General features: G+C 57.6%; 1 protein-coding gene across 3 annotated transcripts in view; it reads right to left on the bottom strand.

Annotated features, from left to right (window-relative positions):
- Positions 1-329: 329 nt before the first annotated feature.
- The window catches only part of ADA (adenosine deaminase), a 27,315-nt gene continuing 8,583 nt past the window's right edge, over positions 330-19,061 (bottom strand). The window contains exons 2-12 of one of the 3 annotated variants that reach the window (XM_006091416.3): positions 15,744-15,805; positions 10,112-10,234; positions 6,580-6,723; positions 5,682-5,797; positions 4,323-4,450; positions 3,817-3,888; positions 3,639-3,740; positions 3,336-3,400; positions 1,897-2,026; positions 960-1,062; positions 330-595 (exon numbers count right to left, since the gene is read on the bottom strand). In XM_006091416.3, the coding sequence (XP_006091478.1) occupies positions 579-595; positions 960-1,062; positions 1,897-2,026; positions 3,336-3,400; positions 3,639-3,740; positions 3,817-3,888; positions 4,323-4,450; positions 5,682-5,797; positions 6,580-6,723; positions 10,112-10,234; positions 15,744-15,805 (1,062 nt within the window). In that variant the 3' untranslated portion in view covers positions 330-578. The remainder of the gene's footprint in view (positions 596-959; positions 1,063-1,896; positions 2,027-3,335; positions 3,401-3,638; positions 3,741-3,816; positions 3,889-4,322; positions 4,451-5,681; positions 5,798-6,579; positions 6,724-10,111; positions 10,235-15,743; positions 15,806-19,061) is intronic. The other 2 variants (XM_014458127.2, XM_023756251.1) reach the window with 2 other exon arrangements.

Genomic DNA, 19,061 nt, shown 5'->3' with positions numbered 1-19,061 from the left:
AAACACTGAGCAGATGCTGGTGGCCGAGGAATCTTCTTCCCTCGCCCTCTCTCACCCGTCCAGCTTCAGGAACCCAAAGGGAAGGTTTTCCCTTAAAACCTAGAACGGGAGGGGCTGAGAGTTCAGGGAGCCTGTAAGCAGACAACTCCCCGAGAGAAGCCTGGATGCTTCGGGAGGGCAGGTGTGGGCCCCTCCCCCCAGCATGGGAGCTCTGGCTTCCCAGTCACAGCCCCTGCTGGGCTCTTGGGCCCTGCCACTGGGCAGGCTGCCCTAGACGCTCCTTTCTCTCTCACCCCACCCAGTCGTCCTGCCCAAGACCATGCATCACGTGCTGCACGACACCAGCCGTTGGCTTCTTTATTGAGCACCAGCTTTTCAGCATAAATCACCAGAGGAGGAGGGTTTCATCACCAGAGGAGGGGGTTGACCATGCAGGGGCACAGGCTTCAAGTCGCATCAGTAGCTGACTATGGAAATCATGGTCTTCCCAGGGGAGTAAAGGTGGGTGTCGCTCGACCCCCCAGAGCTATGAAATCTCCATCCACAGGGTGTGGCTCGGAGCAGTGGCCGCGATGCCTTCATGGTTGCTGCCCTGCTGGCCGGGTCAGAGAAGCAGAAAGATTAGGCAAGTCCCAGTACCCAGGGCATAAAGAATCACAGAGCATTAGAGCCACAGGAGTCCCCTGTGGAGACTTAGAGCCAGAAAACGCCTTGCCAAGGCCACACGGGAAGGAGAACAGAGCTAAGGCCTTCAGAAAGTCTCCCCCTCAGGCCAGCCTCAGGACAGCATTACACAGAAGATAGGCCGGGTGGTGAAAGGCTGCCCCAGCCAGGGCCTGTGCCCAGGCGCCATTACAAGTCCTTGGTGCTACCCAAGAGAGGACGACTCGCCGGGAGCCCCACAGAAAGCTAAACGAGCCAGGCAGGTCCGTGGCCCAGAAGCGCAGACAGGAGCATACCTCCAGAGGCCGCAGGTGGCATCCCGTAGGCTTTATAGAGCAGGGCCAGTAGCTCCCTCTTTTCATCTTCTGGGAGGAAACTGGACTTTGCCGCATTGATATTCTGGAAGAGTCCGAATGGCAGACAGCATGAACCAGCGAATGTGGAAGGGATCCCGTGGTAATCTAGTGACAGTCCACGCTCTTCACTGAATGAGGGTGGTTAGTTAAGCTCGGAGAGGAAGGGACTTGTCCCAGGTCAGGTCAGTCACTGCCAGAGCAGAAACCGTGTGGTTCTGTGATCTCAAAGTGGCGCTCCAGCCCAGCCGGCGTGGCTCAGTGGTTGAGCATCAACCTATGAACCAGGAGGTCATGGCTGGATTCCTGGTCAGGGCACATGCCTAGATTGTAGGCTCAATCCCCAGTGTGGGACATGCAGGAGGCAACCAATTAATGATTCTCTCATATCACTGATGTTTCTCTCCCTCTCCTTTCTTCTCTAAAATCAATAAAAATATATTTTAAAAAAATTTTTAAAAGTGGCACTCCATGATACAGTAATGTGAGAACGAAGTTGGAGAAACTTTGAGAGGCAGGGTGGGATGTAGGGGACCAAAGAGATAGTCATGCAGAGACAGGTTTGGGAAATTGTAACATCTAAAATCAAGAGCTCAACCCTGGGATCTATGAATGGCTTGAAAGTGCAGAATTTTATAGCTGACCACACATTTTTGGGGAGAGGGTGGATGGCTTTCATCAGAGTCTTCGAGGGCAAGCAAAGAATAAAACACCTGGTCCCAGGTCAATACGTCACTCAGTGGAAGGCATCTAACTCTAGGTCTGGCTTGGCTTGGCCTATTGAGGTAAACCCACTCCTCATCCTCAGAGGTTCCAAGCCCTGCAGGCCTCACAGTCCCGGGGCCCAGAGTCAAGGCCGACCGGGCCCACACCCACTCACCAGTCTCTTAAACTCCTCTTCGGTAAAGCCCATCTTCTGTTTGGTCATCTGGTAATCGGTGTCCAGGGTAGACTTGAAGATGAGCGGGTCATCCGTGTTTAGCGAGTAGTTAGCCTGGTCCCTTTTGAATCTAGATGTGGGGGAAGAGCCTCCCTTTACTCTCCTGTAAACAGTCACTGCATATCGACTTGACACCCTCCTTGAGCCTCACTTCATCTTTAAACACACCTGGAAGGTCTCAGGCAGAGGAAGAAACCAATTCAGAGAAAGTGGGTGACTTGTGCAAGGCCACATAACTAGGAACTCAAGACAAGCCATCTGATCAAGCCAGAGCCAGGCAACAGCAGAAGAGCGGGCCAGCTAGAATGGTGGGTTGGGGAGACACACAGCACCCCCCTCCAGCTACCACCCTTCACAGCCAGCGTTCTGGGAGAGCTGTCAGTGCCCTATCCCTAGCCTAACCCTACGCGTCCTCAATCCTCCTGGGCTCTGCTTCTCAAGGAACTTCATGGCACGGTCCCTGCCCACAGTCTCCCTAAGCCCAGTGGACTTTCAGCTCTTACTGCACGCGGCTTGTGCAGAATTCTACACTGTTGACTGTTCATGGAACCTTTTCCCTCGAGTTCTCAGCACACGTTGGCTTTCCTCCTGCCTGTCCCATAACTGTCCCTCCTGGGGTCTCTCTCAGGCCCTCTTCCTCCCCATCTCCGTAGGCCATCACTTCTCCCTTCAACCCCCTTGTCTGGGTAGATGGCTCTGGAATTTTTCCCATGTGCCTCCAAGAGCCTCCCCGGATGAGCCACAGGAGGTGCACACTCCTCTTCCCTAAAGCCAAGCTCAGCACCCCCTTGTAATCAACATCGGGGCCCACGCTCCTTCCCTTCGCAAAAGCTTGGCAGACAGACCGCTGCTGGCCTGACCGTGATCACCCCGAGTTCTTGCCGTCCTCATCCTGGGTCAGGGCAGGTGGCTTTGCCCTCCCAAGGCCTGATGCCACCCCCAGGGCTTAGTCAAAGGACAGCCTGCAGACGGCCACGGCTGTGGGGTGGAAGCAGTGTAGGATGGGGCAGGCCTCAGGGAAGCTTCAGGATGGTGCTTGTGGGGATGCCCAGAGGGGCCAAGAGAGCCCATGTGAAAAGGAGGCACTCATCCTCCCAACCCCTCGAGGCAGGGTCTCGAGTGCCAGTTTCTCATGGGGCAGCAGGACATCCTGGTATAGCTCAATGGGCTACAGGGCCCCAGCTCTGCTCGATAGTCAGGTTACAGCACATTGAGTTTTGGAGTCATTTGTAAGACAAGGATGGTAAACCTGCTTCCCAAGGATTCAGACAGATTTTGTATCAGGACACCCAGCACAGCCAGTGCCCAGTCCCTGCATTTCTGCCACCCTGAGCTCTCCTGGTGCAAGACTGAACCAGCCCCAAGGGATCGAGCCTCACCGAACAACTGCATGCTCCGTGTCCGGGTTCCAGGAGCCCGTGAGGTAGCTGGACCAGGGGCAGACCTGGAAGAGCAAGCAGGCGTGCGGCTGGCATAGACATCCCAGGCCGCTCAGCCTAGGCCCCCACGCCCAGGGCCTGGAGCCACCTATTCCGGCCATGGTCACACTGGCCTCCCTGTTGCTGACTCCCATGAGCTGTCGGTCCCAGTCTTCCTCCACCACCTGTCAGCTTGAGTGCCCACTCCTTTGGCTCCCAGGCCCCTCCTAGCTCCCCACCTCTGCACCCCCCAACCCCAGGCACCTCAAAGTGCATGTTGTTCTCTAGCAGCCTTTTGTAAAGGGCCTCATCCTCCACGGTGTGGTAGCCATGGCCCACCCTCTCTGTCTTGAGATTGTCCACAGCCTGCAGGGAAGCAGATGGGAGTCCAGTGAGGGGAGGCGGGCGCAGGGGGAGGGCCCGCAGCCGCCGGCTGCCTCACCTCTTTCACCCTCTCTGCAGTGCCAGCCTCCCCGGCGTGGACAGTGCGGTGAATGCCGTTCTTCACAGCCTCCTGGAAGGACAAGAGCCAGGTCATGGGTGCTTTGGGCAGGGCCCTGGGAAAGCCCCCCGCAGGCTCAGGAAAGTAAGGAACACGACCAAGGTCAGACAGCTGGGACGTGGGAAGCCAGGCTCTGAACCCGGGCAGTGATTGTCCGGAGCCCCGCTCGCAACCCTGCACCTCACTCCTTCCACAGGAGGCTGAGCCGTCTGCCCCAGACAGGCCCAGCGGAGAGACCGTCTCGCCCAAGGTCACAGCAAATCACAGGCAGAAAGACGCCCAACAGCAAGTGGGATCTTGTCTTTACACCAAATTCACACCCCAGAGCCCCCAGGCCCAACTAAGACGCTTGGGAACCCATGTGATGTCGCCCTACTGTGGGCAGAGCCCAGCTGCTTCTCCCAGAGCCTCCAGGCCAGTCTCCCCCTCCCTCCCCCGGGACCCACCTCGTAGGCCTTCACATGTCCAGGGAAGAGGCTGCTGCCATCGATGGTCTCATCCCCAGCCAGATCGATGCCCACCACGGTCTGATGCCGGTACTTCTTACACAGCTCCACCACCTCGGAGGACCAGCCTGTGGGCAAGATGCCCACCGGGCTCTGTCACAGCCGCCACTGGGGAGCGATCCTTCCAGAACGCCTGCTTGCTCCCCATCCCACTCACCCTCCACCCGAGGCCAGCACATGACAGAGGGCCCAGGGTCCCGTCTTCAGATCCTGACTGCCACAGCTAACCACATGGCCCCAGCAAACTGCTCCACCCAGTGCCTCAGTCTCCTCTCAGGGGGACACCACCAGCGATGGCACAGGTCTCGACTGCAAGGCTGTGCCGAGATGCTGTGTGTAGCACTGAGGGCAGGGCCGGGGCTCAGTACACGACCAATGGCCGTTCTCTCATTTGTCCCCACAACAGCCCTCAAGGTGGGCTCATCCCCACTTAGACGAGGAGAGGGAGTCCACACGGTTTAACGTTTGAATCTAACACATGACCGGCTGGCTTTACTAACCATATTGCTAAGGAACTGTGGACTCTTAACCGGCAAACTCATCATTAAGCGTTTTAAAATGAATGAAAAATCACAGGCTTAGGAACCAGGTGGCCCTGGGTTCAAATGGGAGCTTTTTGCCTTCCTGATTGAAGAGCAAGAGGCTTCCCCTCTCTGTCTCAGTTTCCTCATCTGTCAAATGGGATAAACAGTGGCAGTTCTCACAGGCTGCTGCGGGGACTGGAGGAAATACAGGTAAGTCGCTATGTGTGGGTGGGCCCGGCAGGCCGCCATTAACGTTGCTGTGGTCCTCACTACTGCTCAGTGGACAGTGTGCGCCCGAGGCCAGGGAGGTGATGGGACTTGCCCAAGGTCAGACCGTGGGGCTCGGCACCTTGGAAGTTCCTGGAGGTTTGATCAGCGTCAGTCACGAGGGAGACCCCTCAGGTCCCAGAGGTCAGACCTACTCACAGGTCCCGTGGCCTGGACCACAAGAGGCCTGGCCCACACGGTCTCAAGGGCGAACCATGGGCTGATCAGAGCCTGGCTTAGATTGTTTTCTGTTGTTCAGGCTCCTTGGTTTTGAACCACCTGCAGGTCAGGTGGCTGTGTGCCTGGTCTCCCCAGGGAGAAGAGTCTGCTGCCAGGAGCCCGGAGCCTGCCCAGGACTCTGACGGCTTCAGGAAGCCCTACAGTGCAGCTGCTGGGCCCAAGGGGATACCAGGTGGCAGGGGCGCAGAGACCAGTGCGGCCCCAGCACCGGCCGGGAGGTTGGGGCTGTAAGATGCGCAGCCCAGGGCAGGGCCGAGGTCACACTCACTGGGCTCGTGGCGCATGCAGCAGAGGATGGACCGCACCTTCACCCCGAAGTCTCGCTCTCCCTCCTGCAGGCCCTGGTTCACTAGGTACACCACCTCATCTGGGGTGATGTCCCCTCTGTGTGGAGAGAGGAATAGGGATGGGTCTGGGGCAAAGGAAGGTCTGAAGAGACAGCCCTGGGACTGGGTCAGAGGAGGGGGGAGGGATGGGGAGGGATGGGGGAAGGGAGGGAGGAGGAATCTTCCAGGAGAAGTCCCCTCCTCACCAGCCCACTGCCTCTGAGGAAACACTGAGGGAGCCGGCCCAAGCCCAGCACACCCCCCTCCGGCTTCCCTGGAACTGCCGGGCACTTCCAGACCTGGAGCGCGCGGGCGTGTGTGTGTGTGTGTGTGGGGGGGGGCTTAGGGGGGGCTCAGACACTCACAGCCCTGCCCCCAGATGGGGAGCAGTGCTGAGCTCACCGGTCTGAGTCCCACTTGTTCACTTGTGTCAGGGTCATGGCTAGAAGGGGCAGGGTGGTTGGGTGATAGCACTTCTAGAGCCCTGGGTCCAGGCAAGGGGCAGGAATGGGCCACACTCGCTTCAGTTACGGGGTCAGAGCAGGACCTGGAAGTCACTGGGTAAGTAGTGACTGCAGGCCTGTGTCTAGGATTAGGGGTGACAAGATGCCAAACGCTTTCTCTCAAAGTTAAAGCATGAGCCCAGGGGAGGGAATGGGAACCCTGTCTCTCAGGACAGAGTTGAGCCCCTCTTTCCAAGGCCGCAGACCAGGTGGGGGGGTCGGGGGGGCCAAGATCAAAGTCTCGTTGGGCCAGGGCCTCCCAACAGTGTGTCCCTCGGGCCCCAGGTTGCGCCGCCCTGCCCCTGCCCTGCCCCAGCCCCTCCGCGCGGTCACTCACTTGGGCTGGTTCCAGGGCATCGGCTCCACCTTATAGTTGGCCAGCAGGTGTGGGCTGTAACGCACCTCCACGTACACCACGCCCTCCTTGGCCTTCGTCTCAACGAACTCATAGGCGATCCTTTTGATGGCCTCCCGGCAGCCCCTGGAAGGGAAGGGACAACCCTCTCCAGTGTCCCTTCAGAGCTCCAGGAACAAGACTGGCCCCAACCCTTGGCCGATCAGACCCACTTCTGGCCCGGTCCTTATCCTCCAGTGCCAAGCCCTGGGCCTCCGCTGGAGAAGGTCCTGGAAGCACGGCCAGTCCTGTCAGCTCAGCTTCCAAACTGCCAGTTCTCGTCCCCTTCACCCTGGTCTCACCGCGTCTAACTGGTCTCCACACGCCCTGTGCCTTTCCTCACAGCAGACAGAGTGGATCTCCTACAGATCAAAGCATGTCCCTCCTCTGCTCTGCACCCAAGGGCTCCCGTCGTGTGGGATGAAATCCCCCGCCCCCCGCCAGCTTGTTCCCACATCTGGGCCTTCGCGTCTGCAGCTCCCAGCCTCCATGGTCTTTCACCACATCCTCCTGTGCTCGCTCCCCCTCTCCACTCAGGCCCCAGCCCCAGTCTCACCTCCTCAGAGAGGCCTCCCCGACCACCTCATCTTAAACCGGCCCCCTGGCATTCTCCGCCCCTTCCCCTGAACTTTCCTTTCTCCATGGCCCTTATTACCACCGACATTACATTCTCCCATGGCTTCTTAGCCAGTTTCCATCTCCCCTACTAGAATGCAGTCGCCATGGGCAAGGACTCCTCCATCTGTCTCGACACTGCTATGATCCCTCAGCCGAGGACAGAGCCTAGGACATAGAGGCCACTCGATGTTTGCTGAGTGATGGAGGTAGGCCAGCAGGGAAGAGAAATAAGAGAGAAGGACACACACAGGCCACAAGAGCAAAAATAGACAAGTGGGATTGCATCACACTGAAAGCTGCCCCGCAGACGGAACTCAGCAGGGAAAAGAGAAGCTACGGAATGGGGGAAAGGGTGTGCCAACCAGAAACCTGCTAAGGGACTAACAGCCAAAAAACATAAAGAAATTCTGTAGCCCGGCTGGCGTGGCTCAGGGGTTGAGTGTCAGTCTATGAACCAGGAGGTCATGGATTGATTCCCGGTCAGGGCACATGCCTAGGCTGTGGGCTCAGTCCCCAGTGTGGGGTGTGCAGGAGGCAGCCAATCAATGATTCCCTTTCATCACTGATGTTTCTAGCTCTCCCTTTCCTTTCCTCTCTGAAATCAGTAAAAGTATATTCTAAAAAAGAAAGAGAGAGAGAAGGACACAGATGGACACATCTGGAGGGAACTCTGGGATGAGGGAGATGCCTGGGACTCAGACTTGAACCCTGGTTCCCACACTTACGAGCTGTGTGACCCCAGTCAGTCACCTTCTCTGACACATCCATCAGAGGGTTATTGTGAGGACACAGGAGTTAAAACTCACCTGAGCCAGTGCGTGGAACAGAACAGACAAATGCTCAGTGTTTTAGCTGTTATTTCTGAATGTGGGCTCCAGAAGCAAGGCGCAAGCTAACCTGCCAGGGCCACTGTGAGTGTGATCAGGTGATGGGACCTGGCCTTAGCCGGGAGTTCTCACCAGGAAGCATGAAAGGGAGTGGGTACTAGAAAGCAGACTGTGAGAGCGGTCCTGGGGAAATGGGCCGCTTCCAGGGGAGGGGCATGGAAGGACCTGCGCTTCGGAGAGCCAGGATGAGGATGGGCAGCTGCTGTGGGAAATCCCTGGGGGCGGGGACAGCCAGGGGAGGGGGCAGGGCCAGCCCCGGGGAGGGAGCCGGCCTCCCAGGGAGAGGGTCCTTCTCCCCCCCATGGCTGGGGGCTCCTTCCACACTGCCCCGAGGGCAGGGGATACAGCAAACCAGGTAGACAAAATCCCTGCCCTCACAGAGCCCACAGCCTAGCAAGAGGGACAGGGAAGGAAAGAAGTAAAATATAAAATATATCCTAGGTGAGACGGTGGAAAGTTTTATGGGTACACATAAAGCAGGGGCAGGGGCATGGACTGCAGTTTTCAGTAGTTGATCAGGGAAGGCCTCACTGAGAGAGTGACATGAGCAGAGACGTGAAGGAGGCGAGGAAGTGAGTGCCGGGGCAGCTAAGGAACAGTGTTCCAGGCAGAGGGAACAGCAATGGCGGGGACCTGAGGTCCGGGGTGAGGTCTGCCCGAGGTGCCACCGGAGCCAATGTGGCTGGAGACAGGGAGCCAAGCGGCGAGTGGCAGGCGCTGAGGGCTTCCGTCTGACCCCTGTGCGTGCTGCAAGGGGGTGGAAAGTCAGAGTCTCTGGGGCCATGGCCCCAAACAGCCAGGCAGCTCTGCAGGAGGTGCTGTCTAGCAGCCTGAGTGGGCTGGGCCGTCAGGGAGCTGGCCAGAGAGAGAGGAGCTGCCTCGGTGGCACCGGGGAGGTGCCCAGGCCTGCTCATACGTTCTGGGGTGGCAGCAGGTGCCTCGGGGCGGTGGTATGTGTCTGCTCACCAGAGGCGAGGACTGGGGCAGTCAGTGCCTTCCGGGCTGAGCCCAAAGGCTTCCCGCAAGGAGCCGGCCACCTCGCCACCCATCTTCCCTCCCTGGGACTGCTCGTACCTGTTTGGCCACGTACCCAGCCAGTGCTTCTGTCCTGCCTCACACACCTTCGCTGATCCTCCACCAGCCAGTGCTTGGCCCACCCTCCAAGCCTTTCCTCAGGCCTAGCCCTCTGGACAATATCACACCCTCTCTATCCCAAGGCCAGGTCCATACTTCCTCCTCTAGGCCCCCTCGTCTCTTCCCTTCCCGAGTTCCTGCAGCACCAACTGGCAAAGCTGACTCTCGCCTGCCTTGGGAAGCTCTGCCTCTTGCCAGGAAGCTCAAGGTGGCACCGAGGCGAGGCTCTGGGCTTTATCCCCTGCCAGCTGTGAGGTCCTGGGCAAGCCCTTCACTTCCCTGAGCCTTCATTCCCCACTCTGAAAATGAGTAAGTTTACCTAGCGGACGACTACAGGAAGTCTAGTTCTGTGAGCTGTGCACATATGATGTTCATCTATGGGAGAGTCTGCTAGGAGGAAAATGGAAGGCATGCAACGTGACATACAAGCACCAGTGCCTGTCAGTGAAGGTGGCGGCTGCTCCATCGTGGGGGGAGTGCGAGGACAGCCCTGTGTCCAACCCTGGGAGGCGGACGGGATCACAAGGCCACGGTGTGAATGAGGGGCCTGAGGCCAGAGGGAATGTGCCCAACATCATGTCACGAGACTGAGAGGAGGATCTGTGTTCCTAACCCCCACACTGTGTCACTTCTCTATTGAATTTCAGTCCATCACACCCACTTTCCAGAAAGGAAAACCAAAGCCCAAAGGCATGGAGGCAGTCAAGCAAGTGTACACGATGGTGAACAGCAGAGCTGGGGTCTCCACCCCACGGGCTGAGGGGCAGGCCTGGGGCTGGCAGCCTGTCCTGGGCACAGGATGGACGCTGACCAGGGCCCGAGGGTGGGGGACTTACGCGATGGCAGGCATGTAGTAGTTGAACTTGGCCAGGAAGCCCGGGAGGCTGAGTGGCTTGTCCATGCCAATGATGTTCTTCAGCTCCTCAACTGTGTCAGCAGGGAGGGGGACCCCCCTCTTCCTGGGGACAAAACATGAGGGTGACGGACTGCCCCTGGGGAGGACCTGACCGACTCCCCAGGGGCCACAGCTGGAAACCTGAGATCCTCTCCACCCAACTCCACCCATTGGACAGATGGGAAAACTGAGGCCCAGGGCACACAGAACCAGGATCAGAGTCCCTCCAGCACCTCCTGTCCCCAAGGCCATGATTAGCCAGCAGATTTCAAGGGGCGGGGGCACCTGGGGTTAAAGTCTGTGTGCATGGACAAGTGCCTGGGGACAGGGAAGGTGCCAGGGCAGCAAGCCCACAACTTTGCCTCAGCCCAAGAGTGGGTACAGCCAACTGGCCCTCTGCCAGCTCAGGGGTTATCAGGGGCAATAACTACAGGGCAGGGGCCAGGGCAAGCACTGGCCCTCCCTTGTCTGCTCCCTGGAAGGCCAACTTATCAGAGAGGCTTGCGGGCCCAGTGTGCTGGGGGAGGGCCGGAGGGCTGGCTGTCGACCTCAGAGGCCTTCCTCTCCCAGCCCACAGCCCCCACACGGGGACACAGCCACCCTTCAGTAAGGCCTTGCTGAGAACAGCCTCCAGCCTGGAGCCTCCTTGTCTCGTCAGCATCTCTGCCTCCCCAGCCAGGGTAGTGGTGGGGTGGTGGTGGTGGGGGGGGGGGAGTTCGGGCTGGGTTGGCCCCCACCTTCTGTATGCACCACCCCCTCTGCTCATCCTGGCTCTGACCCGACTCACGGGTCACCCTGGACGGCAGTTTTCCCACTTTTAAGATAAAACAGACAACACCAGACACTCAAGAAACGCTTCTACCACGAGGGACAAAAGAGACAAAAGGAGCTCTGAGGAAAGTGAAAATGAAGAAAACTTGAACCTAAAATGCAAATCCTCAAGGAGATGAAAGGACGGAACATCGTTGGAACAGGAACGTCGCTTTTTAAAAGGGGACATTTCGAGAGTAAGAAAGAGCTGCTGGACATTGAAAAGAACATGGCGGCAGCCACTGGGATGAAACGAAGGGGATGGAAAATAAAGGTGAGAAAATTCTCCAGCAAGAACAACAGAAAAAAGAAAAAAAAAGCAAACGGTAAAGAAAATTAGATAATTGAATCAGAAGGTTCAAGCATCCAGTTACCCATAAAGCAAGATGATAGGAGGAAGAAATTGCCAAAGAAATGGAAGTTTGACTGAACATGCTTACGTCCTTTCATGGCTTCTGTTATTCAAATATCAAAATGTTTTCCTGGGGGGATGAGGACACATTTGTAATACTTTAACCAATAAAGAAATTTAAAAAAAAATGTTTTCCTGTAGGGAGCGGCTAGTGTTTGGACGGGTTCAAGCCTTGGACTGATGAGAGGGCACAGTCCTCTCATGGCCACGTGCAAGTCCCAGCCTGGAGGGCAGGGCCCTCCCTGCACAATGATAGCCAACAGCTGTAGTTGTAAGCTTGAACCTATGGTCCGAACACGTGGCCCCATGTGCCTGAGTGATGTGGGCTTGATAGAGTTCAGGTGCATGTAGTTGAGTAGGATTGAAACCCACAAGACTGTTGTAAACACCTTGACCGCGCCCTTACTTTGCCTCGTGGAATCTGGCTATAAAAGACACGGCTTGCAGTCCATGGCGCTGTCGCTAGCTCTCCATCAGAGAGGCCAGCGTCCCACCCAGACCGAGCTTTCTTCTCTTGTCTGTCTTTTCTCCATCCTTCACCGCCCCCTCTCAGGCTCACCGAACCTGGCTGAGCTGGTGTGGCACATAAGGCGCCCCATGAGGGGCTGAGTATGCCGTGGCCGTGCCGGCTCGCCACATTTTCCTACCTTAATACCTGTTTCTTAAGCCCCTAAATATGCCCTCCTCCCCTTCGGGCGGCTCCAGTCCCTCTGTGTGTCCAGTGGGTATCACCCTGGTGCCCGCCACCAGCCCGCCAGCCAGCCCAGCGCGTCTCCTCACTGGCCCGCATCCCTGCAAGATGCCGGGGCAGACGGTACCTCTGCTGCTGTCCTGACACCGAGTCCGGGGCTCAGTTCCCACTGAGCCTCTGCCCCTGCTGGCCAGCCTGCCCCAAAGTCACCCTCATGAGCCGTCCCCAGGACCCAGGCCGCCTGCACCAGTTGTTAAATACTGTGCTTGGGATCTCTTCCTGGGAGCCGGTGGGCTGAAGGCAGAGGAGGTGGCGCTGAGGCCCTGGCCCCCGTGTTGGCGGACGCAGGGGCTACATTTGCCTTGGACCCCGCCACTTCCTGTTGGGGCGCTGCCTCCTGACCATCCTCTTCCAGCTCTCCTGTCATGGATTAATGCCGGGGTTCTTGATCCAGCATCTAGAAGGGTTCAGCAACCTGGAGAAGGGCTGTGTGTAACTTAATAAAGAGTCCAGAGACGAAATACAATGTTGAAAGGCATTTGGGGGTCAGAGGAGCTTAGCTAAAAGGAACTAATATTTTTTTCATCTCAGGACCCCTTGCTTTTTATTAACACAATTTGTCCTAAGGCGAGGTAGAGATATACGCTTCAAAGGGTAGGGTTTGGTACAGAGTCCATTGTCAGGTTGGAAGAATTTGCCTACGGCTGTTCAGGTGTTTGGCCAGTAGGAGGCAATAACATGTAGATTAGGATGCCCTGAGCTGTCTGGCAGCAAGCAATCATCCCTTTTCAGGTTTGGGGAAATGCCCTTGCCACTCCGGATGATTCAGCCCTTGCTGACATGCTGGAATTGGCTTCCGGCAGTGGATTTCAACCCAAGACCCAGAGGTCCCCAGTTTCCAACTCTCTCCACACCACCTGACAGCCTGCTGGGCAGTGAATGGACCGAGACAGGCTCATGTGTCTGACCACCCCCTTTTCCTCCCACTCTGGGCTCCACATTTCCAAGTATGGCTCCTCCATCTAACCACCACGCCAGAGGCAGGGCCTCCCCCCAACTCCATCTCCCTTGTCTTCTTCCCACCTCCCTGGAGCCTGGCCACGGAGCCTGGCTCAGTGTGGAGGATGGACCCAGCTTTGGAGTTTGAAGCCCATGCCCCCCTGTATGTGCCACACCACCCCAGGCAGGGGCTGTCCCCTCTGAGGACTTCCATGTCCTTGTCAGTAAAACTCAGACTGTTTTCTCTGCAGGTACAGAGACGCACACACGGGGCTATTCCTGTGCCCTGGGATCACGCAGGCTCTGAAGCCAGATGGCCGGGGTTTGCATCCCAGCTCTGCTGTGAAGGCTGTGTGACCTGGGGCCCGGGACCCCCCTCCCTGTGTTCACTGGTCTGGGATGTGTGAGCAACCGGCTATGGAATAACCAAGGAGCAGAGGTCAGAGCTCTCCCTCGGCTTTGGAGCACCGTGAGGGCCAAGCAGACTGGCTTGACCTGAGCAAGGGGGGAGGGACCATGAGGGTTTGAGCAGGAGAGTGAGCTGATCAGACCATGTTGTGAGACAACTGTCCTGACTACGGTACTGTGAGGATGGTAGAGGGGTGAGGCCAGAGTGGACCCCTGGAGGCCAGTCCTGAGGCCATTGCGAGAGTCTAAGTGAGGGACTGGCGGCGGCTCAGACCAGGGTGGTGACAGGGAAGAGAGGACAGCCAGATTGGGACTGGGCCTTAGAGAATGAGTGGATGGGTCTCGAAGGAGCCTGAGAAAGAATCAGGAGATGGACTCGCAGGAAGAAGAAATGGGTGAAAACAAAATCAATGGAGGCCTCAGTCAGAGGCAGAAAGGGGCCATGGGATTTGGCCTGGGGGTAGGTCACAGGCCAGGCACTCACCCCCTCCTCTACCTCTTCCTCTTCTCAGCCCTGGCCTACCCCCACCAGGGAGTCCTCCAGGGCTGCCCCTGCTGGAGCCTGCCCAACTCCCTGCTCCCCCTGCCTGCTGACCTCGAGATCAAACTCCACCTGGCACCCCACCCCTCTCCAGGGCCAAGGCTGCTCCGAGACAGCGGGCGACATGGGAAATAGCAAGTCTGACCAGTCACCCAACACCAACGGCTCCTTTCCCTCCACCCCACCCTGGCATCTCGCCTCCTGGCTGCGATATTGAGTGCTCTATGACCCCTTAACGAGCACCCCGATTAGATCCCATCTTGGCCTCCGATACCCCACCCCAACGGCCTCATCAGGGCCCCGTGGCAAGGGCTGGTGCTCAACACAGTCAAAGGACAGGCAAAGATAAGCCGAGGGCTTGACCCCATTAGCAGAGCCATTGATTGTGATTAATGACACAGACCTCATTAAGGGCCTTTGCTGGAGCCCTGAGCTAAGTGTGTTCCCTGCTGTGTCTGACCTACACCTCTGGTGGCAGGGTTTGGGCAGGGGCGAGGCCTGGTCACAGCTGTGCTTACTAGACAAGTTTCTTCAGCTATCATGACTCGGTTTCCTTTCTATCCGTAATATAGGGACAATATAACCCCTTCACCAGTCGTCCTAAGGAATCTGGACATTGTTGGCAGGCAGTAAATGAACACACTTACACAGTTAAATAACGAGATCAATAGCCGCTCCCTAGAGCAGGATCGCTGACGTGGGGCAGACGGAGGGGAACGTTCCCACAGAGCTGGCTGGTGAGTTAGGAGTGACGCCCTGAGAATCAGGGCTGACTCCTGGAGCAGCAGCTCTCCTCCGTGGAGCACTGAGGGCCGGCGGAGTCCTTCCAGCTCCAACAAAAGGCGTGTTGGCCGCACAGTGAAGAACGCAGTCTGCCCGGCAGGGGCGGTGGCCAGAGGGGCGCCCATCTCCCACGTCAGCTCTGAGGAAGGCCTGTTCTTACCCTCACCCCACACAGGCCAAGGGCACAGCGAGGAAACTGTGTCTGGACTTGATTCCAGATCCACTGGCCTTCAAAGTCCCTGTGCTCGTAGGTGCTGGACCCAACAGAGGGGCCACCATGGGCCCTTGAGGTGTGGGGAGGGAGGGGCAGACCTCCCTCACTGAGGGGCGGGGGCACAGGGACCCTTCGGCCACCGGCATCCAGGAGAGCTGCGGCAGGAGGTGGTGTTCTCGCTTGGAAGATGCGGAGAGTTGGGACCAGAGAGGGAGCCACTTCATGTCTCCCTGTAGGTTATTTCCATGGTGATGTAGGGAAAAGCTTTGGGGGTCAGCTGACCCCATAAACTCTTGGCTCTACCATTTACTTGCTGTGTGGCCTTGGGCAACTGCCTTTACCTCTCTGAACCTGCTCTCCCCTCGGTGAGATGGGGATAGGATAGCCTCCTCCCGGTGGGTGTCACCTGCCCTGTTCTCTGCCAAAACACAGTGACTGGTTCAGCCCTGGGAACTGCTTCCGTGTGTGTGTGTGTGTGTGTGTGTGTGTGTCCCCATGTGTCCATGTGAGTCTGTGTGTAAGGTGGCACATGCTCCCCTTGGCTCACCTGGAAACAGGAAGACAAAAAGCAAAGGCACTGAAGGCAGAAGACATGGGCTGCGGGTCTCCAGCTCAGAGACCCTTCTGGCTGGGGGCCGGCTGGTTCCACAGGGAGACCCTGGGATACTCTAGAGTCCTCAGACTGGGGAGGAAGGCCTCGCATCCGTGGACTTACCTGCCGTAGTATAAGATTGTTTCTGGCTTAATGGATCCATCCAGGTGGACATGCAATTCTACCTGCAAGGGGCAAAGGGAAGAGAGAGAGAACACACCCCCATGAATGCCGGGAGGACCTTCAGAGTGAGTGCTCACATTCACCACGATGACCATCAGTCACTACTCTCCGCACCCGTACACACAGGTCACTAGCGTCTACACACGCCATGTTGATTAACCCTCATCTGTGCGGTGGGTTTCTCGCTCTCTTTCATGCCGAGAACACGGAGGTTCAGAGAGGTTCAGTAACTTGTCCACTGCTACACAGCAAGCCAGTGGTGGAAGCAGGAACCCAACCCAGGCCTGTGTGCTTACCATAGCCAGCTAAGGGACAGAACCAGAATTCTAACCTGAGCCCAATCCCTACACATCAGGACAGCCATGGTCCCGTAGGAGCCACCGAGCCCAGCCACACAGGCAGGTCCTGCTCTCAGACAACACACTAAGCAAACTCCAACTTTCACACGAAGGGCTGACCACAGACTTCCTGGACTAGCGAACCACATGACGCATTTCAGAAATCCGGCTCCATGTTCAAAAGCAGGTGCTGCTCAAGCACAGCTTCTCAGGGGTCGGTATGAAAGCAGCACCAGGTCTTTCCAGGACTCTGGAAGCGACACCAGCTATTCGGCCATCTGGGTGATCGGCGCCTACACGCGTGACCCCACGGGCAACGCTCTGCGCACGAAGCCAGGAGTGTAAGGACAGGGGCTGGGACACAGCCTCAGGCTCGACCCCAGCTCTGCCCCTTCTTCTGCTGTGTGACTTAGACAACACTCAGCGGCTGTGACTGCCTCCCTGGCCACGACCACTGGTAAGGACCCAAAACAACACTGTCGGTGGGTCTGCCCGGCCCATGGAGCAGCCCCCGCCTCTGGGTGTCTCAGGAGCTGTGGGCAGCGGCACAGCAGCGCTGAGGACAGCGGGAAAGCGCCTTGGTATCTGCTGTTCCAGGCCCCGGAGGACACTGTTCCTGCGCCCGGGGATCCGAAAACTCACTGACGTCTCCACCAGGGTGGGGCCTTTTCTGGAACTTAGGGACGTGGACAAGCAAGTGGCTGCCTTGGCTGGGGAGGCGGCGGAGGGCATCTGGAAACACACACATGAGCTGCCTGCTGCAGAGGAACCCCGCCCAGGCCCAGAGGCCGGGGCTCAGAGCTGCCAGGCCCGCCTTTCAGGTGGATGTCGATCATCAGAGCTCTCAGAGGTCACCCAGCGGCACCCACACCCAGCTCAGCGCGCACTGAGCTGCTGCTTCCCTGACTAATGGGGCTCAGTGCCCACTCAGCCAAATGCTTACCGGGTTCCCCCAAAATGCTCGGCACTGGGAGCACTGACGCCTCCAGTCCAGGGACCTGCCTGCCGGGAGCCGGTCCATCCTTGCTGCAGAGAATGTGTTTCGAGGTACCTAACGTATATGGCATACTGTTCTTAATGTTTGCTCTCCTTAGTGCCATGTGTTTTGACCAAGGTCACCTCTCTGAGAAAGGTTGTTTCCCCAGGTGGGGATCTTTCCCTGAGGTTAGGGAGGGGATACAACCCCTTAATTAAGTGCCAGGCGGGTAGTTAAGCTACATAATCTTTACTCCCTGGAATGGAGATAAGAAACGCCCTAACCTTTGTAATAGAAATTGACAGGATTAAAATCGGCTGGTATAAATACAGATGTAACAAGACAATAAACATCAGATCCTCATCAGATCCACATCAGATCCTCGTCAGTTCCTAACCAGAACTCCGACCAGAACTTTGGCTGGAGATCCTGGCTAGAGGTCCTGACTAGGCTGCTGATCAACTGAAGGCTGTCTTCGTGTCATTCCTTCTTCGCCGACTCCGTCCACACCTTTGGGGATCCCTGGACCAGCTGGGATTGGACCCCAGCACCTGCCGACCAGCTGTGTGACTTTGGACAGGGGACCCCACCTCTCTGAACCCCCATTTTCTTATCCTTAAGCCTTCCCACATGGTGAGGGCCCAGCTAGAGAGGCAGGGTCACCTTGTGGTTAGAGCTGGAATCCCAGCTCCTCTACTTGCTCCCTGGTGCCCTGGGGTCCCCACCAGCCCAACAGGGAAGGGAACAGGCCTCCCTCCTGCTTGGGGCGGGTTAACCATGTTAATGCACGCAGCGCGCTGAGCACAGAGCAAACGCTAAACAATCCTCAGCTACGAGGCCTTCATTCCCCTGCTGGGTGTGGGAGGGGAGCGGTAAGCCAAAGGGACGCCCCTGTGACGCGTACAGCCCAGCCAGGGAGAGACACGAGGCGTCACATCGATAGAGGTCCAACCAAAGCCATGGCAACCCCTTGGGAAGCAAAACCACAGTCCCGTGAAACAGCCAACACAAGAAAGAACCTCGCCCGGCCAGCAGGCTGGCAATGGCTTCCTGGAGAAAGCAGATCTTGGGCTAAGATCTAAGGATGAAGAACCAAGTGAGAGGAAGATGGGAACACTTCAGGCAGAGAGAACAGCCCTCACACAGGCGGTGCCGTGAGGAGAACGTGGTGTAGGGGTGCGGAGGGAGGAGGGGGTTGGGACTGGAGAGGCTGCCGGGCCGCCCGGCCCCAGAAGAGCAGAAACGTGTCCCTGGGACCGAGGATGCAGGGCCCAGGCCCAGGAGGAGGGGTTCCCCACCCTGCTGGCCCTCAGGAGCTCGGAGAGGCTTCGGAAAGTTACAGGTGCCTGTGACCACGCAAGTCAATTCCAGCACCGCCCTTGGGGTGGGCCCGGGCACAGGGGTTTGCTTTTTTAACATAAGGCCAAGGGAGAGACACTGCCCTCCAGCAACCATTCCAGAGGCCCGAGTGCGCAGAATCCACACTGGAGCAGGGCGAGCAAGAAGCCGAGGTAAGGAAATGGAGACAATGTAGGCGGATGCGAACTGAAACACAAAGGAATTGCATTTCTTTTCCAGGCGGAAATGACGTGGGCATGTTTACACGATGACGGAGGAGGCTGGAGTCGAGAGAAAAGAGTTGCACGAGGTTCGAAAAGGTAGGAGAGGTCAGAAGGCGAAAACCAGAGCGCCTCTGAGTCCGGGCAGCAGTGAGTCTGGGGATTGCCCCGGGGCCCTTGCTCCTCGTGGATGGGTGGGCCTGCGAGGCTACTTCTGCCCAAGCACTTACATGCCGCTTGGCTCCCGCACAGCGTGGACATGCCCATCTGCCTGTCCCTGCATGACTGTGATGGGCATGTCATATGAGCAAGAATGGACACCTCTGGCCCGGCCGGCGTGGCTCAGTGGTTGAGCGTTGACCTACAGACATACATACCTTCAGGA

This window comes from Myotis lucifugus, unplaced genomic scaffold (assembly GCF_000147115.1).
Source record: "Myotis lucifugus unplaced genomic scaffold, Myoluc2.0 scaffold_90, whole genome shotgun sequence".
NCBI lineage: Eukaryota > Metazoa > Chordata > Mammalia > Chiroptera > Vespertilionidae > Myotis > Myotis lucifugus.
The sequence above is the reverse complement of the archived record's forward strand: the minus strand, read 5'-3'. Positions and strand labels throughout refer to the sequence as shown.